This window comes from Peromyscus leucopus, chromosome 16_21, assembly GCF_004664715.2.
Source record: "Peromyscus leucopus breed LL Stock chromosome 16_21, UCI_PerLeu_2.1, whole genome shotgun sequence".
In the NCBI taxonomy this organism is placed as follows: domain Eukaryota; kingdom Metazoa; phylum Chordata; class Mammalia; order Rodentia; family Cricetidae; genus Peromyscus; species Peromyscus leucopus.
This window is the reverse complement of record NC_051084.1, coordinates 9,008,940-9,034,644: the sequence shown is the minus strand read 5'-3', so window position 1 is coordinate 9,034,644 and position 25,705 is coordinate 9,008,940. Positions and strand designations below refer to the sequence as shown.

The window sequence follows — 25,705 nt, the reverse complement described above, 5'->3', positions numbered from 1 at the left end:
AGGTGGGGAAGGGTCTGAGGGCTTGGACACAAGAAGAACCGGAGGTGGCAGGGAAGAGGATTTGGAATTTATTAGGGTCACAAGCACCCCTGCCTTCCATATTCAGCCTGAGCCACACACTACCACCCCCTTTGTAGCCTGGGAACTCGGCGTCCTCATCAGCAGGAGGCCAGGCTGCGCTGGGGGAGCGAGCAGAGTCCAGCTTCCATGAGGCAGTCACATGAAAAGACCTCCTGAGGGGCAGAAGCATCGGGACAGGTGCATGGGCGGAGAGGTATATGGGTAGGCAGCCACTTCCGTGCCCGGCCTAGAGAAGGGACCTCTGCCCTCCTGTCCGCCCTCCCCACGGAGGCCTCATACCAGTGACTTCCACTGAGGCCCCTGTGATGTATCCACTGTCTTCAGATGCCAAGAACGCAACCACATCTGCCACATCTATGGGGGCGGTGGGGGAGGGGCGGTCTCAGTTCCTCGGCTCCAGAGTGGCTCTGATCCCGCAAAACCCCAGGCCCTCACCAATCATGAACCCCTATGCGACCTTTTCAAAAATATTACAGATTTAAGGATCTCTTCAAGTTCCCGCCTCAGAGCCTTCTCCCAGCCCATGCTCACCCTCAGGGTCCCCCATGTGTCCCAACGGGATCATTGCAGTCACCTGTAAGGAAACACTCATGTGGCTGAAAGTTTCTTTTATGGACTTTTTTCTTCTTACTTTCTTCGTCCCTCGTTAAGTTCATGTCTGGAATACTTACTGTTTGCACTATGCCCAGCAATCTCCCTCAACGGCCTCCTCTGATGGCCTCCACCCACAGCCTACCTTGTCCTTCACTTTCTCGGGCATTTTCTGGGTCATGGGCGTTGCAATGAACCCTGGGAGGACTGAGTTACACCGGATCCCATGTCTGTGGGAGGAAGAATGGATGCTGACCCTGGGAAGGGCACTGACCCCCTCCCTCAGCAGGGTGCCCACGGCCTGACCCACCGTCCCAGCTCGCGGGCCGCAGTCTGGGTGAGCCCAATCACTCCCGCTTTGGAGGATGCATAATTTGTTTGTCCAATATTCCCGACCTGTGGTGAGTCAGAGACCCAGGGTGAGTCAGGAGTCCCCCAAGGGCGTCGCTTCCCGGTGCCCACGTGGCTAGCTGCCCTGGCCCAACTCAACCTGACCTTTCCAATGATGCTACTGATGTTGATGATGGAGCCACGACAGCCGCTGGACACCAAAGCCTGGGCTGCAGCCTGAGTGACCAGGAAGGTGCCCTGGCACGAGAGGGGAAGAAGGATAGCAAAATCAGCTGGGGTGGCAGCCCTCCTCCTTCCCCAGGTTGGGGGCGGCACAAGTCGCTGGTTCAGAGGTCACCACCTTGAGGTTGACAGCTATGACTCTGTCCCAGTCTTCCTCTGACATGTGGAGCAGAAACTCATCGCGTGTGATGCCCGCACAGGACACAACGACAGATGGCGGGCGAGAAAAGCAGGCCTACGGGAGGGAGGGGGGGGGCTAACTCCAGGGACCACAAAGGGCCGGGCCGAGGGGCCGTGCGGCGCGGTGCGTGGTTCACCTGCACTTGCTCCAGCAGGCGCCTGGCCGCGGGGGCCCGCGACACGTCCGCCTGGAAGGCGGCGTGCTTCCCGCGCGGCGCCCCGTCCTCGCGGCCCGGGCCGCCCAGCAGCCGCACGGTGTCCTGTGCGGCTGCCCCGTCCAGGTCGCAGGCGGCCACGGCGGCGCCCTCTTCCGCCAGGCGCACGCTGATCGCACGGCCGATGCCGCTGCCCGCACCTGAGATGGGAGAGGCGGGAGACAGGCGAGTTCAGAGGTCACGGGGCACAAAGTTACCCAAACTCAGACCAGCGGGCCGGGCCCCCCGGCTGACGCTCGTAGACGTGGCCCCGGGCCCCACCCGCCCTGGGAGGGACCCCTGAACCTGTGACCAGGGCCAGCGCGGAGCGGAGCCGGAGCTGAGACGCCATGGTGGTGGGGTGGGCGGGCCCGAGCCCAAGCCAATCCGAGCACCCCGGGGGCGTGGCGAGGGCCGGGCCGGGCCAATGGAAACCCTGCTAGTCAGGGGCCCTGGGCGGCCACCAGCCCAGACGACCTCCCACTGCGGGGGCGTGGCCACCCCACCCCCGGGGACCTGGGGAGTCCCGGAGACAAGGGCCCCCTCCCCCCAAAACAAAGACTGCATGTGGGCAGAAGATCCAAGTACTTTATTTCTGGTCGCCGGTCCTCCCTACCCATTCAAACAGTGATATAAAAGGAATAGAAACAAAAATAAATCAGGCCGTGAGATTTTACCAAGGGACACTCTCCCACCCTGCTACTTCCAAATCAGGACACACGATTGCTGTCTACCCACTCCTGCCAGGTCTTCCCCGAAGCCACCACTAGCCAGTTCAGAGGGAGGTGGACCCTAGAGGGCCCTGTGTGGCATGCTGGTGCTGGGAAAACAAGTAAGGTGGGGACCACCAGGCTACTGTCACCCCAGGCTTCATGGCCCATTTATTCCTCCAAAGCCGACAATACTGTCGGGCAGTGTCCAACTTTGGTCCCTCTGACCTCCTGCTCTGTATGACTGCCACACCTTCACACCCAAAGCATCATTCTCCCAGGCTAAAGCTCCTTCCTCTGGCAAGTAACTCTGGCCAGGGCTCCCAGCTGTCTTTATTTGGGAGCTAGGGGTAGAGCTGGGGCAGGGGCAGGACAGATCACCCCACCCCTCACTCAAGGTGGGCAATCAGTACCATCATGACAACTCCCCCCAGCAGCCCCAGCACCTCCAAAAGTGACTGTAATGGGGACGCCTCTCTCAACAGCTCAGGCAACACGGACACTGTTGCCACGTAGATGAAACCGCCTGCGGTGAACGGCAGGACCCAGCCAGGGCCCGCACCACCCGCCACTTCACTGCCCACTGCCCCTCCTTCGGTGAGAAGGGCACATGCTGTGCCTGCCAGAGCTCCTACTGCGGTCAGGAGTTGCAGCCGCATCGCCTGGTGGGCAGAAAAGAGAAAGGCATGATCACCAACAGCCAAGGATCAGGAGTGACCGTGGGTACAGCTGCACCGGTGTCCACGGTTCTGGAAAGGGGGAAGCGAGGTGAGCGGGGAGATGGCGGCATTGGTGTTTGCTGCACAAGCTTGATGGCGGGATTCCGGATCCCAGGCACCTCGCAGAAAGGCAGGTGAGGTGGAGGTGTTTGCAATCCCAGCACGGGAGCAGAGGCAGGGCTCCCTGGGGCTCCCTGGCCAGCACACAGCCCAACCAACCAGTGAGGCTCTGCCTCAGGAACCACACCCGAGACCCCCAGCCCCAAAGAGCCAGGTAAGAAGGTTGAGAGCACCAGAACAGACGTGCCCCTTCCAGGCTGTGCGTCAGGCTGTTCGTAGGAGGGTCACAGTGCAACAACACAGAGCAGAGGTAAAGGAAACAACCAGCCCCACTTCTAGAAGCCCTGATGGAGGTGTGTCTCGTTCAGAACTGATGACAGGCAGTTGGCACCAACCTGTTTTTTGCTGCAGCCAGACTGGACCAAGATGGCAAAGTCCCCGACCTCATGAGGCACTTCATGTAGCAGGACTGTCATCGTGGTCAGGATCCCCAGCCCTCGGCCCCCACGAAAGGAGGCACCGATAGCCAAACCATCCGTGAAGTTGTGTGCCAAGTCTGCAGCCAGATTCAGGTACCCGGACACCCGCAGGTCTTTCGCAAAGAGACAAGACAAAATGATTGACGGCACCCACCACCCCCGGGCCCAGTGCCGCCTCACAGACACCCCTCAGGGTTTTCTGGATAGCGCCATTACCTACAGCACTCTGTGAGACTCAGTGACCCCGCCCACTCATCCCTTACCTGAACCTGCTTTTTCTTCTTCCTCGGGGTTCTGAGGCTTCACGGGCCCGTCTCTGGGCCCTGGGTTTCCTCCTCTCCTCTTCCGCAAAGACCCCGCTTCCTTTTCCTCTTCCTCTGAGCTGGGCTTTTCCTTTGAAGGACACTCTGGGGGAGAACAGGGGTTGATCAGAATGGGAGACAGAGCTTTTGATGTGTCCTCCACAGGAAACCTGCTCCACCGCATGAGCCCGAATGTATTCCGTGGAAGGCACAGTAGGCTCACCCTGTCTTCCATGTCCTCGGCTCCCGTGTGTGTGACCATCTCCATGTCCATGGCTGTGACTGTGTCCGTGTCCCCCTTTCACATGCCTCACAAACTTCTCCACCACAAGGAAGGCGACGATGCCACTGAGCACCCACAGCCCCACAGAGAGAATGGGGCCCTGGCCTGGGAACAGAGGCAGTGAAGCATGAGAGGAGACGCAGACTCCGGACTCCTCCTCGGGTGTCAGGTGAGCGCCCCCAGCACCCCAACCCCTGTCCCCATGGCTTTCTCACCACTGTGGGAGTGTCCATGTCCAGGCTGCTCCAGAGTGTGGTGAGAATGAGGTTCTGCAGGAAGTAGGAAAAAAGGGGTGTTTGGAACAATGGATGTGTATTTGAGGACTACTGGAGAGCCCGGGATCACCCCCTTTCCTTCTAAAGAATCACAACCAGCTGAAGCGTTTGTGGTAGTCAGAATGCTAACTTACCCAGAGCATGAGGGATAAGGTGCAGGAAGGCATCACCCAGGAGCCCCCCGGAGGCAAAACTGAGCAAGATCTGGAGCAGAGAGCGATGCCTGGGCGAGTTTGACTCCACTGGGATGAGGAACAGCACGAAGAACGGAGCCGCAGAGATCAGCACCGTGGCCCCCAGTGCCTGGGGAAGGAGTCAGGAGTCAGACACCGAGTTTCCCAATGATTCAGAACCGGCCCCTCTTCCCCACATCCCCCGGGGACTCACATAGGCCCAAAGGGTGACAGTGTCCAGCTGGTGCTTGATGCCTGGAGCCCCGGCCTCCCTAGAGGCTCCGTGGCTATGTTCATGGGCATGTCCGTGTCCTCTGTGGTGGAGGCTACCCGGGGAGTGGCCATGGCTATGGCCATGGTGCAAATCCTCGTGGGAATGTTCATGGTCGTGGCTGTGGGCATGCCCATGCCAGATGCTCTCATGAGTGTGGCCGTGGCCGTGGGCATGGCTGTGTCCATGGTGGAAATCCTCGTGCGAGTGCCCGTGGCCCTGCAAGTCCTCTTCCGCGTCTCTGTGCGGGTCACCACGACCCCCGTGGCCGGCCACCAGCAGCCCCCAAGCCGCCCAGGTCAGCAGTCCCACAGCCACCCAGTGGGGGGCTCGTGGGGCCATCGCGCCGACCGGAGGGGCAGAGACCACTCAGCTCCTCCTCTGCGGGGCCGGCTGCGCTCCACTCGTGCTCCCCGTGTCCACTTCGGCGTGGCCCGCTGCCCTCTTACATTGTTCCCGGGGCGGGCTCTCTATCCCCCAACTCCCTACCCGGATGGAGGCGCCCCCCGCCGCCCCGACACCGCTCTAGCCTTCGGTCCGCCACTTGGCGGTCGCTCTGGGCCCGCGTCTCTATGACCCACAAGTTTGCAGGGGAGCAGCCTGGGAAGCACCGTAAGGGAGCAGCGGGCCGCGCTGCTCACCGGCGCCCGGGATCCGCTCCGTCCACGGTGCGCGGAGACGTGGCAGTCACGCCTCGAGCTCCCGCGAGATCAGGAGGAAGTTCCTCTCCGGCCGGCACCCCGCTGCCCTTTACCAACATGGCGGCGCCCCGGCGACGGCGCCCGGCCGTGCCGTCGTCCCCCGCCCCCGCCCGCCCCCAGCGCGCCCCGGCCCCAGCGCGCATGCGCACCGCCGGGGGTCACCCGAGGGGACGGCGGGCGCAGGGGAGCTGACGGGCGGGGCGGACGGGGCCCGCCTCCTCCGTTCCCACCTCGGGCCAGGGGGCGGGAGCTCGCGACGAGACTTCCCGTCCGCACCAAGATGGCGGCCGCGCCGGTGCTGTCACCGGGGCGCCGGGCCGCGGGCGCCGCCTGAGTGGTGCGGCCGCCGCCCGCCCCTCCTCGGCGGCGCCCCCGGCGCCCCGTCCCCGCTCGGCCTCCCCGCCCCCGCCCGCGCGCCCCTGGCGCCTCCCCGGCCGCCCCGGCGTCATGTCTTGGGCGGCTCGTCCGCCCTTCCTCCCGCCGCGGCATGCCGCGGGGCAGTGTGGGCCGGTGGGGGTGAGAAAAGAGATGCATTGTGGGGTCGCGTCCCGGTGGCGGCGGCGGCGGCCCTGGCTGGATCCCGCGGCGGCGGCGGCGGCGGCCGGAGAGCAGCAAACCCCGGAGCCGGAGCCGGGGGAGGCTGGCCGGGACGGGATGGGCGACAGCGGGCGGGTGAGTGTCCCGCGGGGCCCGGCTGCCCGGCGCCCCGCACGGAGGGCCCCCTCCCCGCGCTCCCGCCCCCTTGTTTGTAAACACGCGCCCTCGCCCTCCTGGGGCCCAGCGCCCTCCCCCGGGGCGGGGCGCGGCCCGGGAGCTTCCGCCCTCCAGGTGCGGCCGCGCCGGGCCTGCCTGCGCGCGGAGGTCCCGGGCGTGGGAAGGACGCCGGTCCCCGCGGGCTGGAGGAGTCGGGGCGTCGGGAGGGCTGAGCCTGCGCCCTGGGACCCGGTATCCCTCCCTTATCTCTTGGCCCCGAGTGTGCTAAGTTGGGGACAGAGGAGTTCACGGGTGCACCCCCACGTGCTTCTCCGCCCGCGGGGTCAGCCCGGGATGACCCCGTAGTCTCCGCCTGAACTCCCTCCTCTGGAGACTCTTTAAGAGTGAAGTTGTCCGAACTCGGGGGTTGTTGGGGTGTGGTGGGCGGGTCAGGGAGAATTAAAGTGTGCGTTTGGATGATCACAAGACTCAACCTTCTCTTCTTGTCTCTCCTGTCTGTGTGTCTGCCTGTGTGTACCTCCCCCCCCCCAGATTCCCGAAGCCCAGACAGCTCCTCCCCAAACCCCCTTTCCCAGGGGATCCCTCCCTCTTCTCCTCCTGGCCCACCTCTTACCCCTTCAGCGCCTCCACCTCCAATGCCACCCCCTCCACTGGGCTCCCCCTTCCCGGTCATCAGTTCTTCCATGGGGTCCCCCGGCCTGCCCCCTCCGGCTCCCCCAGGATTCTCCGGGCCTGTCAGCAGTCCTCAGGTGAGAGGTTGTGACCTGCTTCTTGCCTCTCTGCTTTCATTTCCTTATTCCCACCTTCTGACCCTGCCCACCATCTTTGCAAGAACTTCCCCATGACCCGTTGACTTGTGGTTCTCCAGTCCCAGCAGGCCTGTGGTCTCAGACCCCTTGCTCTTCCTGAAGTGAACCGTCTTGTTTTGGTGCATGCTTCTTCCTAGCCCTATTTTTGAAAACAAACAACATCTCTAAGCTCAAAGGGAATATTTTTGATGTCCTTTTCAGCTCACGGCGACTTTCTGCCCTTTGGTTCTATATGCCCATCTAAGACGTGTGCCCCTCGGGGCCGCTGTGCCCCACAGTTACAGAAGGGTGCATGTCCATTCTTGGGGTTATGCTTCAGGGGAGGCCCTTTACATCACACCACAGTATCACTAGTACCCTCTGGAGTGGGTACGGGACCTGCTTAGAGATAGGGAATGGTTTCCCTGAAAGCTGAGAGATGCTCTTTCCAAATGAGCCTCCTGTGACTTCCCTGTTTCCCCCCACCCCAGATTAACTCCACAGTGTCGCTCCCTGGGGGTGGGTCTGGCCCCCCTGAAGATGTGAAGCCACCGGTCTTAGGGGTCCGAGGCCTGCACTGTCCACCCCCTCCAGGTGGCCCCGGGGCTGGCAAACGGCTATGTGCAATCTGCGGGGACCGGAGCTCAGGTATGGGGCTCAGCACAGCGCAGAGGAGGAAAGAGCTGTGGGGCTGTTTACCGCGGCCTGTGGGGTTTCCACGGCTTCCCGAGGTTGGTCAGAGCAAGGAGGCCTAGGGCCTTTAGAGTCAGGTAGGGGCAGTCAGGGAAAGGGGCTGGCCCAGGGGCTCTGAGGAGCAGACTGAGTTATCTCTCACCTTTGGTGCGCTGCTCTGTTTCAGAAGGATTTAGACTTTGCCCCCGCTGTGGGCAGATGGTCAAGGGATGCAGTGGTGGGCGGTCTCCATGGCTGTCCTCCCGCCACACTTCTCCCCTCGTAGGCAAGCACTATGGCGTTTACAGCTGTGAGGGCTGCAAGGGCTTCTTCAAACGCACCATCCGGAAGGACCTGACCTACTCCTGCCGGGACAACAAAGACTGCACGGTGGACAAGCGCCAGCGGAACCGCTGCCAGTACTGCCGCTATCAGAAGTGCCTGGCCACCGGCATGAAGAGGGAGGGTGAGCCCCGCCCTGCCCCGCCCCGCCCCGCGGGCCTGCAGTCCTCACCCACCCGTCACCCACCCGTGGGAGAGCCTGCGGAGGTGGCCTCCGCATCTGTGGGACCGCTCGCTCTCTCCTCCAGGGGGCGAAGTTTGATTTCTCTTTCCTGTCCTCCTCGGCTTGGTCCTGGGTACCTCACTCTGTCTCCAAGGTTCTTTCTTAGTGGTTGCTCCTCAGCGTTAGTCCTGTGATGCTGTGGACCCTCCCAGCATGCTTTGGCCTTAGCCAGGATGGGCCTCTGTTCTCTCCTCTCCGCCTCACACAGCCCCTTTCTCGCCTTGACCCTGCGTGCTTCCTCTGGTCTCCCAGTCTCTCCTTGGACCCCCGAGACTTACCTTGTTAAGTTACAGGATCGCTGAAGAGGTCAGGACTTGGCATTCACCGTCTCTGTCTGTCTAAGCCTGATTCCTGAACTGCTAAGAGACCCTTTAGGGCTGATTTTGGTTCCATCCCCACTTTAAAGAAGATGAACCTTGACTCCCCCGAGGTCACACAACACCAAAGTGGCAGGGCCGAAATCAGAACACCCCCCCCCCCAAGACCTGGGTCAGGGTCATCACCATCATGATATCGTCTGAGTCAGCAGAGCGTAGGGTTTGCCATCAGGCACGTCTGGAGTCAGACACGTAACTGGCCATGTGGTGCGTGAATTTAGGAGGCTATTGAATGCGTTTGGCCTCAAGTTCCTCACCCTTAACATGGGGGCAGGGACCCGCAAGGCCATTAAGACCTCCAGAGCATGTTAAAGCACGCTGGCATATTTTTTAACATATCATCTGCCCTATTTAAATTCGGATTCTTCCCCGATTCTTTCACCAGTGGACTGTTGTCAGTTGGACCTGTTTATCTACCTGTTTGTTTACTTACGTGTGTTTGTTTGTGGTGAGGGGAGCCGGGGTCTTGTGTGTGCTTGGCAGGTGCCCTCTCTCCCTGGGATCCCTTTTGCCTGCAGGTTACGCAGCCTTCTGTTCCTAACGACCTCTGCTCGCCACCTCTCCCAAGGGCCAAGTCAGCCCTGAGAAGGCCCTGGCGGGTTTCTTCAGACCCTCAGAGCCGGCTTCTCACTTGGCGTTTTCTCCCCCCACCCCCCAGCGGTCCAGGAGGAGCGGCAGCGGGGGAAGGACAAAGATGGGGACGGGGACGGGGCTGGCGCAGCCCCTGAGGAGATGCCTGTGGACAGGATCCTGGAGGCCGAGCTCGCCGTGGAGCAGAAGAGCGACCAGGGCGTTGAGGGCCCTGGGGGGACCGGGGGCAGCGGCAGCAGCGTGAGTGAGCGATGGGTGGTGAGCGGTGGGGTGGTGAGCGGTGGGGTGGGCGAGCGGTGGGGTGGGCGAGCGGTGGGGGGGTGAGCGGTGGGGGGGTGAGCGGTGGGGGGGCGAGCGGTGGGGGGGTGAGCGGTGGGGGGGCGAGCGGTGGGGTGGGTGAGCGGTGGGGGGGGAGCGGTGGGGGGGTGAGCGGTGGGGGGGCGAGCGGTGGGGTGGGCGAGCGGTGGGGTGGTGAGTGGTGGGTGGTGAGCGGTGGGGGGTGAGCGGTGGGGTGGTGAGCTATGGGTGGGGTGGGCGAGCGGTGGGGTGGGTGAGCGGTGGGGGGGTGAGCGGTGGGTCGCTCCTCCCTTGGATGGGGTTGGGGAAGGAGTCCAGGGTCCTCCGTCTCTCCCCTTCCCTTCCTTCCACCCCCGCACCTTGCCCTGAACTCGCAGGCCTCTCAGTATCTGAAGGGAGCCAGGCATGGCACTTGCCTGTGATCCCAGCACTTGGGAGACAGACACAGGTGGATCTCCGTGTGTTCAAGGCCAGCCTGGTCTGCATAGCAAGTCCCAGGCCGGTCAGGACTACATTGTGAGACTGTGTCTCTGATGTGGGGTGAGAGCGCCCTCTCTCTGCTCCCACGACAAAGTCCAGGGCAGAGATGGGTTCAGACGGGCTTGAAGGAGTAAAGGGGGGTATCAAACCTTACGAGGAAGGTGTCTCCACCCCTCCCCTGCATCTTCTGCTCTCTGCAGCCCAATGACCCAGTGACTAACATCTGCCAGGCAGCTGACAAACAGCTGTTCACACTCGTTGAGTGGGCCAAGAGGATCCCACACTTCTCCTCCCTACCTCTGGATGACCAGGTCATATTGCTGCGGGCAGGTCAGTGGCCTTGAATCTCTTTGCCCGCTTGACATTTGACCTCTCTGTCCTCCTGACCTCCAGCGACCCTGTGGCCTCCTCTTGCATATTTGGGGAGCTTGACTGGCGGACTTGCCCCTGTTTCTTGGTGCTTTGGCTCTCCCGGCCTGGCGTCTGCCTGCTGACCCTTGCTGCCCTCTGGCCCCTAGGCTGGAACGAGCTCCTCATTGCCTCCTTCTCCCACCGGTCCATCGATGTCCGAGATGGCATCCTCCTGGCCACAGGTCTTCACGTGCACAGAAACTCAGCCCATTCCGCAGGCGTGGGAGCCATCTTTGATCGGTCAGTGGCCCTTGGCCAGGCTGCCCTGTAGCTAGAAGGGGTGGGGCTATAGGCTGGTCCGTGTCCAAGGCTGGCTGAGCTGTGACCTTTGAGTGACCTGCAGGTCCCTCTCCAGGGTGCTGACAGAGCTAGTGTCCAAAATGCGTGACATGAGGATGGACAAGACAGAGCTGGGCTGCCTGCGGGCAATCATTCTGTTTAACCCAGGTAAGAGGAGGCCACGCGGCCTCTCGGCCAAGGCAGCCCTGAGCCGCCTCTTCTCCAGTGGTCCCCCCCCTCTGATCGGGTCTCACAACCCCAGTGTGCTTCATTTCCCTGAGGGGCGTCGTCCTGAGGGCCCGTCATCTGCACGTCTGCCCTGGCCTGACTCACCTGCCCTCTTCCTCTTGTTCTTCCTCCTTCACCGTCCCAGATGCCAAGGGCCTCTCCAACCCCGGGGAGGTGGAGGTCCTGCGGGAGAAGGTCTACGCGTCCCTGGAGACCTACTGCAAGCAGAAGTACCCCGAGCAGCAAGGCCGGTAAGCGGCCAGGGGCTGGGGACCCCACGGAGGGCGAGGCTGGGGCACGGCCAGGGCCCGGGTGGCGCTGCCTCTTACTCCCTCCCGCCCCCACCACAGGTTTGCCAAGCTGCTGCTACGTCTTCCTGCCCTCCGCTCCATCGGCCTCAAGTGTCTGGAGCACCTGTTCTTCTTCAAGCTCATTGGCGACACCCCCATTGACACCTTCCTCATGGAGATGCTCGAGGCTCCCCACCAGCTAGCCTGAACCCAGACCACTCCTCAGCGGTGGGGAGTACCCAGGAAGAGGACTTGAGCCTGGGCAGGGTGGGAGGGGCCGAGGGCCCAGCCAGAGCCGTGGGCAAACGGTGCCGAGGAGGGACTCCTGCAGCCTGCAAGGCATCTGGCGACCCTTAGGGTTTGCCTGGTCTCCAGAGGGGGCCCCAGGTCCCTGTGGCGACTCCATGTCTACCTTCAGTGGCCTTGAGTCTCTGAATTTGCCGGGGTCTCCCGTGATGTGGGTCATCCTGGCTCCCCCAGCACAAAGCACTGGCCCTGGTCCCGGGACTCCACTCCCTTCTCATCCTGCCTCACTCCCTTCTGAAGAGTGGAATGGAGCTCCCCTAGAAAGGGTGTTGTGGGGCAGGCCCCCCAAGCTGATGGTCTTGGGAGCAGGGCTCTGATAGCCCTTCATCCCCCCAACTTGACAGGTGGGGGCCGAGGGAGGGTGCCCCTCCTGTCTCCTGCCGTCAGACGAGGAATAAAGGTGGTGGTGAAGGGCCGGTGGAGATGGGGGGCCGACTGCTATCTTTAATTTCCTGTGAGGAGAGCCTGGGAGTTAGACTCAGAGAAGTACTGTACATCCCCAGGTTGGCTTAAATGCCGGGGCCAGAGCGGCATGTGGGCAAGGAGGCCCCTCAGGTGTCTGCCCGTGGCCTCCCGGTGGGTGCTGCCTTCCCCATCTCACTGGCTCCTGGACGGGTCTGGGCAGTGAGGGGTGCTGGTTTGGGTGGCCTTTCCTTTTACAGCTGTCCCTGTTCCTCAGCACACAGGCTGGGGGCAGAATTGACGGCGTGGCCGGCCTTCAGAGATGGGTGCTGGGCTGCATGGTTTTGCCCTGGGTCTCTTTTGGTTTTTGAGGGGGGATCCCTCCCTCTTTCACTCGCACATAAAATCGCTTTCCAGTTAAGACAGCTGTTTTCTGGACTGAGGTGACTGGGTGGTAGGTACCACGGCATCCTCTAGGTGGGGATACTTGGTGGGAAACCCTGACACTCCCTGGGTGCTGCTGCAGCGGCCCAGGTTCCCTGGGGCTGCAGAGGCGGTGCAGGGTGGGAGACACAAGGCGAGCTTTGTCGGGAGGGGGAGAGGGTGTGCCAGGTTGGGGGCGGGGCTGCCCAGGGAGGAGGGAGACCCGCTGCTTCTCAAAGGCGCCTTGTTCGCGGGTGCCCTCCCAGCGCCAGCGGGCGGCGGCGTCTCGCTCGCTCCAGCTTTCTCCCCGGCTGCGCCGCAGGCTCCGGGCAGACCCGGCGCCGTGCCCACATGTAGGGGTGCGCTGCTCTCAGCGCTACCCTCCTGGAGCGGCCACGTCCCTGAGTGACCCCCTTTTGCAAGACCCTTCTAGCAGCATCGCCCGTCCCCGCGTCCCTGTCCTGTCCCGTTCCACTGTTTTACCTAGTCCAGTATTTCTATCTTCTCGGGCGATTAGCCAGTTTGCCCATCTCTGGCCTCCCTCTGCTCCGCAAGGCCACCCCACGGCCCCCACGTCTCGGTCGCTATCTATAGCTGGGTCTGTAAACACCCCGCCCGGGACTGCTCTGTAATTACATGGGGCGGGACGAAGGAGGTAATTATGGAGACCTGATTACAAGTGGGCGTGGGGCAGTGGCCTGTAGACCCGCCCCTTATGTCCCACTGTGCCCTGAGTCCCTCCCCGGACTCTGCAGAGGGGCTCTGGGCCCCCAAGGGCGGGGACCGTTGTGTGTGCGACTGGACTATAGGGTCCCCAAAAGCAAGGGACCAGAGAAGATATATTAAGTTCTCCCAAAGACAATCTGAGGGTGCACACAGGCCACCTAATCCCTCCAGGAGTAGGAGTGCACCGTTCCAGGGCCAGCCCTCGAGGAGCGCTTCTCGCCCCCACACTCCCCTGCCCAGGTGGAGATCGGGGGTGGGGTTTCCCCTTGGTGGCTGTGGGCGGGCGGCTAGGGGCGGGGGCCGGACCTGGGGGCGGGGGCGAGCTGGGGTCCCTGAGCTGCCAGGGTGGCCAGGGGCACACAGTAGCGGCCACCGAGGAGCAAGCAGCGGTGACAAGCAAGCAGAGGTACCCTCGACAACACCTTGCTGCATGGAGCTGACCGCCGAAAGCTGCTGACATCCCTGGGTCCCGGTTCCAAGGCTCACAGGCTCTTTCTACTGTCCGCGCACCAGGGCTGTCTGGGTCTCGGACCCGGCATTCTGAGCCATGGAGCGGTGCAGCCCCCGCCACCGCCTCCTTCTGCTGCTACCTCTGGTGCTGGGGCTGAGTGCTGCCCCGGGATGGGCAGGTAAGAAGAGTCCTGCCGGGGTGTCAGTCAGCCAGAGGTTGGAGCATCTGCCTGGAAGGGACCACAGATGCCTGGAGTAGGAGCGTCTGAGTCTTAAGAAAGGGATTTGGGGTGACCAGGGTTTAGGATGAAGGATGAACACTTGAGTTCCTTGGAGCCAGTATAGGACTCTCTCCCTCCTTGAAATGACTGGTGGAGGGCAGGTAATGCCAACGGATGGGGACCACAACCGAGAGCCTGAGCAGGCTGGGTTCCTGGCTTGGGTCCTTAGAAAGACCCGAGGATCCCAAAGCCAGTCTTGTCCAGGCTTTGCTGATGTTGGGGCAGTGAATACCAGGGCTGAGGCAGAAAGGAAGCAGGATGGACATCTGTAAGTCAGAGCTGGGAAGGCTAGGGAAGAAGGCTACCTCCACTGTCCCGTCCTCTCTGGGTCCCCCGACCCCTCCCTGTGCCCTGGATGCTGCCACGCGGCTGGCTCTAGGGAGCAGCGGGGCTGGCTGCCAACAGGACGGCCGCTGGACAGGCCAGGATCAGGTGTCTGAGGCCAGAGCCAGCTCTGTGCATTCCTGCCCTTCCCCTCCCCCTCTGGCCAGCCGGACTCCTCTGGGACCCTGGTGTCCACAGGACCAATCTTTGCCCCTTTTTCCTCCAGAAGGGAAAGGCTCCTAGAAAAGAGAATCCGATATCAGAGCAGAGTCTGGGAGTTCTGGGTCTAAGCAGGATGGAACCAGCTTCTCTCTCCGAGAACGGGGGGGGGGGGGGGGCTGATTTTGTACGTATCTCCATTATTGGAGAGAAAATAGGCGGAATGACAGTGTAAAGGATATAGATTAGACCAAAGAAATGAGAGGAAAATGGAGTACGTGGTGTTTACAGAGTCTAGGCAGAGGCTGACCAAGACAACTGTCTCTTATTTGGGAGCTGAGTGGGTGAGGAGGAAATCCAGGGAGATGGGTGACTAAGAATTCCTGAGAGTAGAGGACAGGGCATTTGGGGGCTCAGGGCGATTAATGGGGTATCAGTGGGTCTGAGACAGTGGGTTAGTATGCGGCTTGACGGGGGCAGGCCTGTGGGTAGTGAGCATGATGTGGAACTGTCCTGCACTGGGCTCTGGTGGAGGGTGGGGACCTCGGAGATCTCCTAGGCCTGGGGTCTCTGTGAGTCTCTGTCTCCCTCACCTCAGTCTCTCAAAGCTGCCCTTGTGTGTCAGTGTTTGCAGAGCGGCCTCACTTGGGGGCCAGGCTCCTCAGGGAAGGTCGCGGTTTCCTCAGCTCCTGGACTCAAAGGGCCTTTTCTCTCCGACCCGCCCCACCTCATCCACCCCACCCAGCTCTGCTCTCCTGACTGCCCTGGCCTCTGCCCCGCCCCACAAATGCGTCTACCAACACTTTGCAAACACTCTCCGCGGGAGTTCTCCACTGTGGGGTGGATGGTGTGAGAAGTGCGTGCTTTGGGGGAGCAAAGTGCCTTCGGTTTCCAGGGAGTGTGGGCCCAGGAAGCTGAAATCTAAGGGGACCTGGCTGATGGCTGGCGACTTGAATCTTTGGATTCAGATGGTGTGGGGGGGGGGGTGGCAGGACTGAGGTTCCAGGTGTGGGGAGCTTGCCTGGGGTTTGGACGAGAACTCTGACAGCATCTCCAGATGTGTGGCTTGAGGCCCTGGACCTGCTCCTGGACTGGGGGCGTAGGCTTCTGGGCCACCCTGTGCTTCTATCTCCTTCCTTAACCCAGTCAGAGCTGCCCCCACCCCCACTTCAACCCAGTCTTAAGCAGCTGGAAGGCCTCTCTTGCACAGCCGTCTCTCTGCCTCCCTGTGCCCAGGATGATCGATTGCCCAGATGTTGTTTGTGCTAGAGACCAAGCAGATGCCAGGAAGCCAGAAACCGGGAGATACGGGAAGGGAGGGAGAGAGAGGGAGAAAGAAAAGGATGGGCAGGGTGTAGGGAGACTGGAAACAGAAGAGGGACGGGAGGATCGGACAGGTGCACAGAGCGGGGAGGGGAGGCGGATGGAGGCAGGGTTGACAGTGAGCGATCTCAGCAGAGATTCACAGTTTAGAGACAGCATGCTGGGGAGAGGGAGGGTGCGAGGGATAGAGCTGCATGCCAGCCAGGGCTAGCCTTGGGTCACATTGCAGGCCAGCCAGGGCTAGCCTTGGGTCACATTGCAGGCCAGCCAGGGCTAGCCTTGGGTCACACTGCAGGCCACCCAGGGCTAGCCTTGGGTCACACTGCAGGCCAGCCAGGGCTAGCCTTGGGTCACATTGCAGGCCAGCCAGGGCTAGCCATGCTTCTTCCCCTTTGGGTCACTTTGCTTGCCATCCATATAGGTCCTTTCAGGAGAATGTAAGGGCGGCTGAGTTGGAGATCTGCGTGTTCCCTATGTAGACCCTCCCTGGGACATGTTCTGTCCCCTGACTCTAACCCTGACTCTCCCAGGTGCACCCTCTGTGGATGTACTACGTGCCCTGAGGTTCCCCTCCCTCCCTGATGGTGTCCGGAAATCAAAAGGGGTCTGTCCGGCTGATGTGGCCTACCGCGTGTCACGACCTGCCCAGCTCAGTGCACCCACCCGCCAGCTCTTCCCAGGTGTGGGCAGTGAGATGGGAAGGTGGGGAGGTGGGGAGGTGAGGTTTGGGATCTCTTCACCTCTCACTCCATCTGTGTATCTCTCTCTCTGGGGTACCAGGAGGCTTTCCCAAAGATTTCTCTCTGCTGACGGTTGTCCGGACCCGCCCTGGCCTCCAGGCTCCCCTCTTGACTCTGTACAGTGCCCAGGGAGTCCAGCAGCTGGGCCTGGAGCTCGGTCGCCCTGTTCGCTTTCTGTATGAGGACCAGACGGGACGGCCACAAGCCCCCGCTCAGCCTGTCTTCCGAGGCCTCAGCCTAGCAGACGGCAAGTAAGTCAGTTTGTCCCTTTGGCCTACCTGATCCCCACTGCCAGCAGAGAGTGTCTCAGAACCCCCGGTGTCTAAGGAACTCCGCTGGCCCTGTGGGGCTCACTAGCTGCTGCTTGAACATGTCACTTCTTGGTCGGGGCTTGGGTCTCAGAGTCTATGTCTGGGAATGGGAATAAAAAGGTACCTCCTGGCACACGGGTAAGTAAGTACTTAACTTTGTGAGCCTTAGTTTCTGTGTGTATAAGACAAAGATCATCAAGCATGACACCCCAACTAGAAAAGGATTGCAGGGTACCCATGCTGTACACACCGGTTATGTGGTATCCCTTGCTTGTAATTCTTTAAAATTTTTAAATTTAATTGATGTGTGTGGGTGTTCCGCCTGCACGTACATCTATCTATGCACCATGTGCATGCCTATCCAAAGATGCCAGGAGAGGAAGTCAGATCCCCGGAGACTAGGGTTACAGGCGGTTGTGAGCCACCATATGGGTGCTGGGAATCGAACCCGGGTCCTCTGGAAGAGCAGCCAGTGCTCTAAGCCCCTGAGCCATCTCTCCAGCCCTGCCATTGTAATTCTTCACCCATTGTCATCACCAACCCTTCTAGAAATGAGCTGCCTCCCAGCCCCGTTGACCCCCGCTTTCACTAGCCAGTCACACGAACTTCTTACCCCACGCTTAGGTGGCACCGTGTGGCTGTGGCTGTGAAGAATCAGTCTGTCACCCTCATTGTGGACTGTAAGAAGCGAGTCACCAGGTCGCTTCCCCGAAGTGTGCATCCGGTGTTGGACACCCGTGGGGTGGTGATCTTTGGTGCCCACATCCTAGATGACGAAGTCTTTGAGGTAAGCCCAACAGCAGTCTGAGGAGGGCGATTCTGGGCCCGCATCTCATGGCCACACTTCTGGCTCCAGCTCTCCATCTTCCTGTGCTGAAGCCTGTATTCATTTTCATTCATTTTTCTTCCCAGGACTTTTTATTTCCTTTTCTGGTCTTCAGGCTGGTTTTCCAATGGGCAGCAAGAGGCTGCTTACATAAACACAGCCTGTGGCCACTTATTCAGTCATCCTCCGGTCTTGTCCGTCACTGGTCCATTCCTTCAACTGATTTACGTGTCTATTCACCTCCCAGCCACCCAGGCACCACAGACAACCTCTCTTCGTGCGTCCACCACCCATTCATCCACCCGGCCAGCTGTCACCCGCTGACCTAGCTCTGGATGCGTGCACAGGCTAACCTGATCATCCCCTTACTCGCCTGGCCATCTACCCAGTCTCCTCTCTGCTCATGCATTAGGCTTATGTTGACCCAGTCACCTCTCTTCCCCTCCACCACTGCTCCCTCCTTCAAACCACCCACCCGTCATCTACCCATCCCTGCTAGCCTTCCACCCATCTGTTCCCTCGTCCACTCAGCTGCTCACTCCATCTGCCTGACACACATGGACGCCTGCATCAGTTCCTGTTGCCACACACCCTCAACTGCTGCTCCTCTGCCCACTCACCCACTGATTTCACCACCCACTCCCCAGCCAGACATTCATTTACCCACACATATCTAGGCAGCAGTGTGCAGCCTTTACTCTGTGCCTCCCATTCATTTGCCCACACGTCCATCCATCCGTCCGTCCGTCCATCCATCCATCTGTCCGTCCGTCCATCTGTCTGTCCGTCCGTCTGTCCATCCATCCGTCCATTCATCCGTCCATCCATCCATCCATCCGTCTTTCTGTCCATCCGTCCATCCATCCATCCATCCATCCATTCGTCCATCCGTCCATCCATCCATCCGCCCACCATCATTCACTGCACTTAAACCCCTACTGACCCATCTGCCTTTCCACCCCGTCTGTCCATTCACCCATCTACCCACCCAGCTGCCGTTTTCTGACTACCTTCTGGGAAAGGAAAACACAGTGTGATAGTGTGAAGAACCCCCCAGCCCTGGGGGTTCTTCATTTCGCTTTGAGATGAGCCAGTGTGTGAGCGCCATGTGCGGACTCGAGTAATTGCCACTGAGATTCAGAAGGAAATGAATTCTTCGCTTCTAGAGGTCCATCCAGAGAACTCCTGTCATCACTGATGCTGACAGGTCAAGGCACTCAAGGCTGTACCTGCCTCTAGAAGCCATGTGGAAAGGCCCGTGAATGACCATAGGGACAGGGAGGAGATGGTCTGTGTCGAATCTGAAGTTGGAAGGCCTGAGTTCTAGTCCTGACCTGTTACTCTGAGTGGCCTTGCCTCATCTTACCTTTTTGGGATATGAAATAAAGGGGTGAAAGTCCTTGTCCTCCTGACTGTTGCCATCGTCCCTGTCGGAAGCTGAGTGTGACCTTCTCCCATGCTATAGCGTAGTCCCAGACCACTGTACAGATAGAGCTGATAGCTGCTTATTCACGCATTACCTGTCCAGATTTGCTTCTTTGTTCACTCACCCACAGACAACCCCTCTTCATGCGTCCACCACCCATTCATCCGCCCGGCCAGCTGACACCCGCTGACCTACTTCTGGTTGCGAGCACCGCCTTATCTATTCACCCCTTTACTCACCTGACCATCTCCCCAGTCACTTCGTTCCAGACCATTCCTCTCGTCTCTCCAGGTCCCTCTGTCTATCTCGCCATCATTTTTCCCTCTTCATATCTTTCCAGGGTGATGTTCAGGAGCTCGTCATTGTCCCAGGCGTCCAAGCTGCCTATCAGTCTTGTGGACAGAAGGATCTGGAATGTGAGAAGGCACAGAGAGATGGACCTCAGATCCAGAAGCCTCACAGAGCCCAGAGATCTCCAAAGAAGCAGCCATCGAGACTTCATAAGCCACAGAGCCAGGAGCCCCAGCGACAGGTGAGGGAGTCGGGCAAACTGAACCTGTAGCGTTGTGGGGGGGACACTGGGGTTGTCCAGGGCAGTTCCCCACTACTCCATCCCACCCTCCCCTTAGCTCCCAGCAGCACCTCTCTGTTCCCATCATGCCCTCCTCCCAGTCCTCAGTCATCAACCTTTTTATTTTCATTTAAAAATAAAAAGTCATTATGAAGAGTCCCCGGTGGGGGCTATGTGCCCTGCCTGCATGGCATCCTCTCCTGTCTGCCTTGGGTTTCCCGACCCTTTCTTGAATTAAGAGATTGGGAGACATTAGGGGACAGGTGAGCCCTAAGGAGGGGGACAGGGGAACGAAGCTGTGATACCCAGGGGAGTGACAGGGAGGGACCGAGGGAGGGGGAATCTCCAGGATGGGTGGTCTGTGGAAGTGTGGGGACAGAGAGCAGAGTCTCTGCTCACCAAGTGCCTCAGGGGTAGGGTGGGAAGGGGGTGAAAGTCTAGATTGGGGGGGACTGGATGGTCGGGGTGACAGATGTGTTCTGGGGACAGTGATTTGAAGACTAGAGGATCAATCTCTTAATCGTGTCTGCTTCTATCCACATGGGGAACCCATTTCCTCTTTCCCACCTCTCCCACCCTCTCCCTCCTCACTGTCACCTCAACTCTCATCCTCCAACCCCACACCATCTCCTTATCACCTCTCCACCTCTCCGCCTCTCCGGAATCTCCCGCTTTCATTGTCCCCAATCCTGCCCTGTCTGTCCCCCTCCCTGCTCCCAGCCCACTGAGTCTCTCTACTATGACTACGAGCCCCCCTATTACGATGTGATGACTACAGGGACGGCCCCTGATTACCAGGTAAACTTGAGGACCCCCTTCGCCTTTCCCCTTTCTCCCAGCACCTCCTATCAACATCTCTTAGGCTTAAGTCCCCATCAGCCCCAGTTTCTGGGAGACACTAAGTTATGGAGGTTCACTTGCTCACTGCCCCCCCCCATCTCTCCACTGCAGCGTCCTCAGAGCTCCAATCGCAGGGCTCCCCCTCCCCCTAGGGGGCGTCGGACCCCTCCCCGAAAGCCTAACCCTCCTGCCAAGAGGTCAGCAGCCAGGCAGGCGCTCCCCTCACCAGCCAGGAGGCTCTCTCCAGCTGGAGGCTCTGGCAAAGCCCTCGGCCGGCCTCCCCCCTCCCGACGCCCAGCTCCACGGGCAGCTTCCCCCACTGCCCGGGCCCTCCCCAGGACCAGAGGCAGCAGTTATCGGCAGGTAGAACGGGCATCCAGATCTTTGCCCCCAACTTATAGACAAGTGGAGACGGACTCTCTTCAAACTGTCTTCCTCAAAGGGGCTTCAAGATCTGCGATTTCCCCCACCCCCCATCCAGAGCCTGCCTGTGGTGGGGACAGGTTGCAGCTTCGCTTTCTTTCCTGCTAACCTCTCACCTCCCCCCACTCCTTCCCTCCTCCCGTTGGGGCTAGTACCCCACCCCAGGTGAAGAGGAAGGAGCCCCGGAGTCCAGCCCCTTGCCATTCCTTGAAGAGGTAACTTCATCCCTGAGGTCATCCAGCTGGAGCCCCCCACAAAGCATCCCAATGAGCACCCCTCCCTGGCCGGAGGGCTCTTCATAGACCCACTTACGACTTCTCTGGTCACCCCAGACCTGCCACCTGCCTGTCCGGGGTGGCCATTTCTTCTGGTGTCATGGCCTCATCATTATTTGACTCTAAAGTAGATTCTCTGTGTTGGTGTTAAGCGAGCTCCCTTCCTGTCACGGTGCCATTCCTGGCTCCGTTCTCTGTCCAACATTCTCACTTCTTTCTTCTGTCTTTCTCTCTGTGGTCTTAGAGTCTTCATCTGTCATTATGTCCATGGACTGTCCTGTGTCCAGCCCTCCGGCCACCCTTCTGTTCTCCACTATTTCCCCCAACCACATCCATTTCCAAACATCCATTGTGTGGTCAATAGCCATGCCTCTTCTCTTTGGCCCCTCCCCTTGCTCACTGGGGGGAGAAAACGCCTCAGGTTCTTTGGGGTAGAAGTGGTCAACCCCGGGGTCCAGAGGATACCTCCTCTCAGGCCTAACACCCGCATCTACCCCTTCTTCTCCCCTGTCCTCGGGAAGGAGCAGACAGATCCCCAGGTTCCCCCAACAGTCGGCAGTTTCCAGGGAGAGGAGTATGGGGAGGGTGGCACAGACCCCCCAGCAGGGCTCTACGATTACACCTTTGGCTATGGGGACTATCATGAGGAGACGGAGCTTGGCCCTGCCCTCTCTGCGGAGACCGCTCACTCAGGAGCCGTAAGTGAAAGCAGTCCGTCCGTCCTAGTCCGTCCTTCACCATCGGGGGCGCTACATGGATGGCTTCCTGTTGGATCCTTGTTGGCTGTGAGCTACTTCCTGTTGGCTTGTCATGTTCTCTTCACAAGAGATGTCTGTGTTGCTTGAGGAGATCACTTCCTGCTTTCTCTTGCCAAATGTCTTACCTCATGTCTCCCTGTAGGTCCTCTGTTGGTGGCAACCGGACTTTTTGCAATACCGTGGCCACTTTCCTTTTGGGCCGCTGCTTGTCTAAGTTGAGATAGACGTTATAAAGCTTTTCGTCAGTAAGCTACTGCCTTGTGTCCAGTTTCTGTCTCACCCGTCATCTCCTCTGGCTCAAAACAACTTCGTATCCATGTTGATGCTAAGTTCCTAACTTCCCACATGACGTTTTTTAACCTTCGGGGCCACTTCTGATGTGTCTTTCTCTGTCTTCCGTAGCCTTGATGTCCCTCTTGGTGACTATGTGAGGTTAGGCTAAAAGGGATTGTTTGTTTGTTTGTTTGTGTTCTGATTTCTCATGCTGTCTTGTGGCACTTTTCTTTGACAATAAGCCACTTCCTGGGTAACCCTGATGATCAAAATGATAAGGATATCCATTGTGGATGGACCTGGATATTTATCATGGCCATTTCCTGTGTGTCCTAGCCTGGATGTTGGTGTTTTTTTCTGGATCTTGCCTTTCATCCTCTTAATTCTCTTTGCAAGAGTCACTTTCTGTTTGTTTTGTGAATTTCTTTTCTCTCTTGGCCATGGTAGCCATGTTGTTTTTGAAGGTCCACTTCCTGGATTCTTTTTTCTCGGGGGCTTCCTGTCTCTCTAACCACTTCCTGTTTGTTCAGTGTGTTTTCTAGCCATCTTGGCGGTGTTTGATTTTGCTTGGCTCTGGCATCCGTCTTGCTTCCAAGTGTGTGTCCCTTTTGTTCTGTCTCCTTAGTGGCGTCCCAGGTCTTCAAACGTCCCTCTCTGCTGGACTGCTTCCCATGGTGGGCTCCACCTTGTCCTTTGCCGGCATTGTTGTCACGGCCGGCCGTCCCCTGCTGCTGCTGCTGCTGCTGCTGCTGCTGCTGAACTCTGCCCACTTACCTGACTCTGCCACCCCTGCTGCTGCTGCTGCTGCTGCTGCTGCTGCTGCTGCTGCTGCTGCATGCTGCTTTCTGAGTCTCTGGGGTTGAGCTGGGATTTGGGAACTGATCACGTCTAACTGGCCAAGATGGGGGTGGAAGCGGGGATTGTGAAGGTCTTTGTGGGGAGAATTGGGGGTGGTAGCAGATGACCTTCATCCTCTCTCTCACTGTCTTTGTTCTGGCCTTAGAGCTTGGAGTGGGAATTGGGGTGGGAGTGGGAGGGAGGGGCTGGTGGACCTGGGGTAGAAATGGGAGTAGGGGAAGTTCCCTACAGGGAAGAGAACTAGGGGACTGTGAGGGTTACTTCTGAGGTTTGGATAACTAACCTAAGAACTGCATTTTCCCCATATCCAGTTGAGAGGCCAGAATGTGGGATATCAGGGACAACAGCTTTCTAAATCTCCTTCGTGTGTGTGTGTGTGTGTGTGTGTGTGTGTGTGTGTGTGTGTGTGTGTTTATATATAGCTCCACCACATGCATGCCTGGTGCCCATAGAGGTCAGATCAGGGCATTAGATCTTTAGAAGTGGAGTCACAGGTGGTGTGAGCCACCATGTGGGTGCTGGGAACCAAACCCAGGTTCTCTGCAAGAGCAGCAAGTGCTCTTAACTGCTGAGCCATCTTCCCAGCCCCTCAAAGGCGTTTTTTTACTCGTGAACCCCTTACAGCTAGAAATTACAATTAGAAATGGGCATGGCAGTGACACTTATAATCCCAACACTTGGGAGGCTGAGGCACGGGAACTGAGTTTGAGGGCAGCCTGGGGTACACCGCATTCTTTTCTTAAGAGTGTCTCCAAACAAATAACAAAAAAAAGCTATAGATAAACTTCTATATATTAGGGCACATGTTTTTCATTTTCTGGAAGAAAACCCATAGCTTTTAAAATCAGTTTCTCATCCAGTTCCGTCTCTTACCTCTCGCTCCCAAGAAATAAAGCTACCTACTTACTCAGCAGGTGGGGTTAGGATGAGAAAGTAGACCTCTCTTTGGGTTCTAAGGATCCCTGGGGTCAGAAGGAGCCTTTGGTGACAGGGTAGGGTCCCCAGGAAGAGGAATGCTGAGGTTCGGAATCCCGGAAGGGGAAAGCGACTCTCAGAGACACAGCGTGTGTTTGCTTTGGTGGGCCAGGGGACTGGCTTAGAGTGTCCAGGAGGTCCTGCAGGTGAGGCTGGAGTTGGGATGGGTTGGTTGTGCTGGCCTAGCTATTCACGGGCCCCACTGGGGGTTACATGTGTGTCTCCCTCAGGTTGCCCACGGACCCCGGGGGCTGAAGGGAGAGAAAGGAGAGCCCGCGGTGCTGGAGCCTGTGAGTCACACGGTGGACGGGCGGAGGAGGAAGTAAGGGGTGGGTGCTGGCCCTGTGGCCTCTAACTTGGCATGTCTGACCCCACAGGGCATGTTCGTCGAGGGCCCCCCTGGCCCAGAAGGCCCTGCGGTGAGTGTTTGCATAAACCGCCTTTCTTCTACGAGAGACGTTTCCTGCAGGTACTTCTGTAGCTTGCCCAAGTATGTCCAGATCTCCACACTGAAGGGTGCTTCCAAAGCAGGCACCAGATTCCCACAGCGCTGCTGTAGAGACCACCCTCAGCCACACGCCCTTCTGTCCGATGTCCACCCCAGCCACATGCCCTTCTGTCCAGTGTCCACCCCAGCCACATGCCCTTCTGTCGATGTCCACCCCAGGCACACTTCCTTCTGTCCCATGTCCACCCCAGCCACACGCCCTTCTGTCCAGTGTCCACCCCAGCCACACGCCCTTCTGTCCAGTGTCCACCCCAGCCACACGCCCTTCTGTCCAGTGTCCACCCCAGCCACACGCCCTTCTGTCCAGTGTCCACCCCAGCCACACGCCCTTCTGTCCAGTGTCCACCCCAGCCACACGCCCTCTTCTGTCGATGTCCACCCCAGCCACACGCCCTTCTGTCCAGTGTCCACCCCAGCCACACGCCCTTCTGTCGATGTCCACCCCAGCCACACGCCCTCTTCTGTCCAGTGTCCACCCCAGCCACACGCCCTTCTGTCCAGTGTCCACCCCAGCCACACGCCCTTCTGTCGATGTCCACCCCAGCCACACGCCCTCTTCTGTCGATGTCCACCCCAGCCACACGCCCTCTTCTGTCGATGTCCACCCAGCCACACGCCCTTCTGTCCAGTGTCCACCCCAGCCACACGCCCTTCTGTCCAGTGTCCACCCCAGCCACATGCCCTTCTGTCGATGTCCACCCCAGCCACACGCCCTTCTGTCCAGTGTCCACCCCAGCCACACGCCCTTCTGTCCGATGTCCACCCCTCAGCCATGTGTCTCTCTTTGTCTGATGGCCCTTCTCTTTGTCCCTCAGGGATTGGCTGGACCCCCTGGCATCCAGGGGAGCCCAGGCCCAGTTGGAGACCCTGGCGAGAGGGTAAGTGAATGTTCTAGGGGTGGGGAGAGCTGAGGAGAGCCACTTGTACCCCGTGGGGTGCTGTGTTCAATAATCCGTTATCAGCTGGCTAGTTGAAGAACTGACTGTGCTCCGCATAACTGAGAGTGTGAGAGCACACCCTACCCTGACTGTGCCCCCATAACCTAGAGTGTGAGAGCACACCCTACCCTGACTGTGCTCCCCATAACCTAGAGTGTGAGAGCACACTCTACCCTGACTGTGCTCCCCATAACCTAGAGTGCAGGTGCACTCTACCCTGACTGTGCTCCCCATAACCTGGAGTGTGAGAGCACACCCTACCCTGACTGTGCTCCCCATAACCTGGAGTGTGAGAGCACACCCTA

At 59.4% G+C, this 25,705-nt stretch overlaps 4 protein-coding genes across 16 annotated transcripts in view; 2 read left to right on the top strand and 2 right to left on the bottom strand.

Annotated features, from left to right (window-relative positions):
• Positions 1–45: 45 nt before the first annotated feature.
• Hsd17b8 (hydroxysteroid 17-beta dehydrogenase 8) lies at positions 46–1,997 on the bottom strand. The gene is made up of 9 exons (XM_028861019.2): positions 1,926–1,997; positions 1,563–1,780; positions 1,364–1,480; positions 1,168–1,260; positions 983–1,068; positions 818–902; positions 613–655; positions 361–435; positions 46–233 (listed from the first exon to the last, which is right to left on the bottom strand). Exons 1-9 carry the CDS (start codon positions 1,969–1,971, stop codon positions 217–219), a joined length of 780 nt encoding a protein of 259 aa, XP_028716852.1. The 5' UTR covers positions 1,972–1,997; the 3' UTR covers positions 46–216.
• Positions 1,998–2,187: 190 nt separating this feature from the next.
• Slc39a7 (solute carrier family 39 member 7) lies at positions 2,188–5,646 on the bottom strand. Its single transcript, XM_028861018.2, has 7 exons — positions 4,835–5,646; positions 4,582–4,750; positions 4,388–4,441; positions 4,113–4,277; positions 3,851–3,994; positions 3,504–3,700; positions 2,188–2,991 (listed from the first exon to the last, which is right to left on the bottom strand). The coding sequence occupies exons 1-7, from the start codon at positions 5,231–5,233 to the stop codon at positions 2,719–2,721; spliced, it is 1,401 nt and encodes a 466-aa protein (XP_028716851.1). The 5' UTR covers positions 5,234–5,646; the 3' UTR covers positions 2,188–2,718.
• A 358-nt stretch (positions 5,647–6,004) lies between these two features.
• Rxrb (retinoid X receptor beta) lies at positions 6,005–12,413 on the top strand. 4 transcript variants are annotated; one of them, XM_028861024.2, is made up of 10 exons: positions 6,005–6,264; positions 6,837–7,055; positions 7,586–7,742; positions 8,053–8,232; positions 9,367–9,539; positions 10,277–10,406; positions 10,595–10,727; positions 10,843–10,934; positions 11,140–11,245; positions 11,345–12,413. In XM_028861024.2, exons 1-10 carry the CDS (start codon positions 6,040–6,042, stop codon positions 11,490–11,492), a joined length of 1,563 nt encoding a protein of 520 aa, XP_028716857.1. In that variant the 5' UTR covers positions 6,005–6,039; the 3' UTR covers positions 11,493–12,413. The 4 variants fall into 4 exon arrangements, with proteins under 4 accessions (XP_028716857.1, XP_028716856.1, XP_037056096.1 ...); XM_028861023.2 differs by having other exon boundaries at positions 10,831–10,934; XM_037200201.1 differs by lacking the exon at positions 6,005–6,264 and adding an exon at positions 6,407–6,537 and having other exon boundaries at positions 6,838–7,055.
• A 273-nt stretch (positions 12,414–12,686) lies between these two features.
• Positions 12,687–25,705, top strand: part of Col11a2 (collagen type XI alpha 2 chain) — a 29,614-nt gene continuing 16,595 nt past the window's right edge. The window contains exons 1-11 of one of the 10 annotated variants that reach the window (XM_037200193.1): positions 12,687–13,381; positions 13,655–13,770; positions 16,209–16,358; positions 16,459–16,669; positions 17,354–17,516; positions 19,322–19,513; positions 20,273–20,350; positions 20,504–20,755; positions 24,185–24,244; positions 24,332–24,373; positions 25,278–25,340. In XM_037200193.1, the coding sequence (XP_037056088.1) occupies positions 13,689–13,770; positions 16,209–16,358; positions 16,459–16,669; positions 17,354–17,516; positions 19,322–19,513; positions 20,273–20,350; positions 20,504–20,755; positions 24,185–24,244; positions 24,332–24,373; positions 25,278–25,340 (1,293 nt within the window). In that variant the 5' untranslated portion in view covers positions 12,687–13,381; positions 13,655–13,688. Of the gene's footprint in view, positions 13,771–16,208; positions 16,359–16,458; positions 16,670–17,353; positions 17,517–19,321; positions 19,514–20,272; positions 20,351–20,503; positions 21,031–21,611; positions 21,789–24,184; positions 24,245–24,331; positions 24,374–25,277; positions 25,341–25,705 lie in introns of those variants that run through there. The other 9 variants (XM_028861022.2, XM_037200195.1, XM_037200196.1 and 6 more) reach the window with 9 other exon arrangements.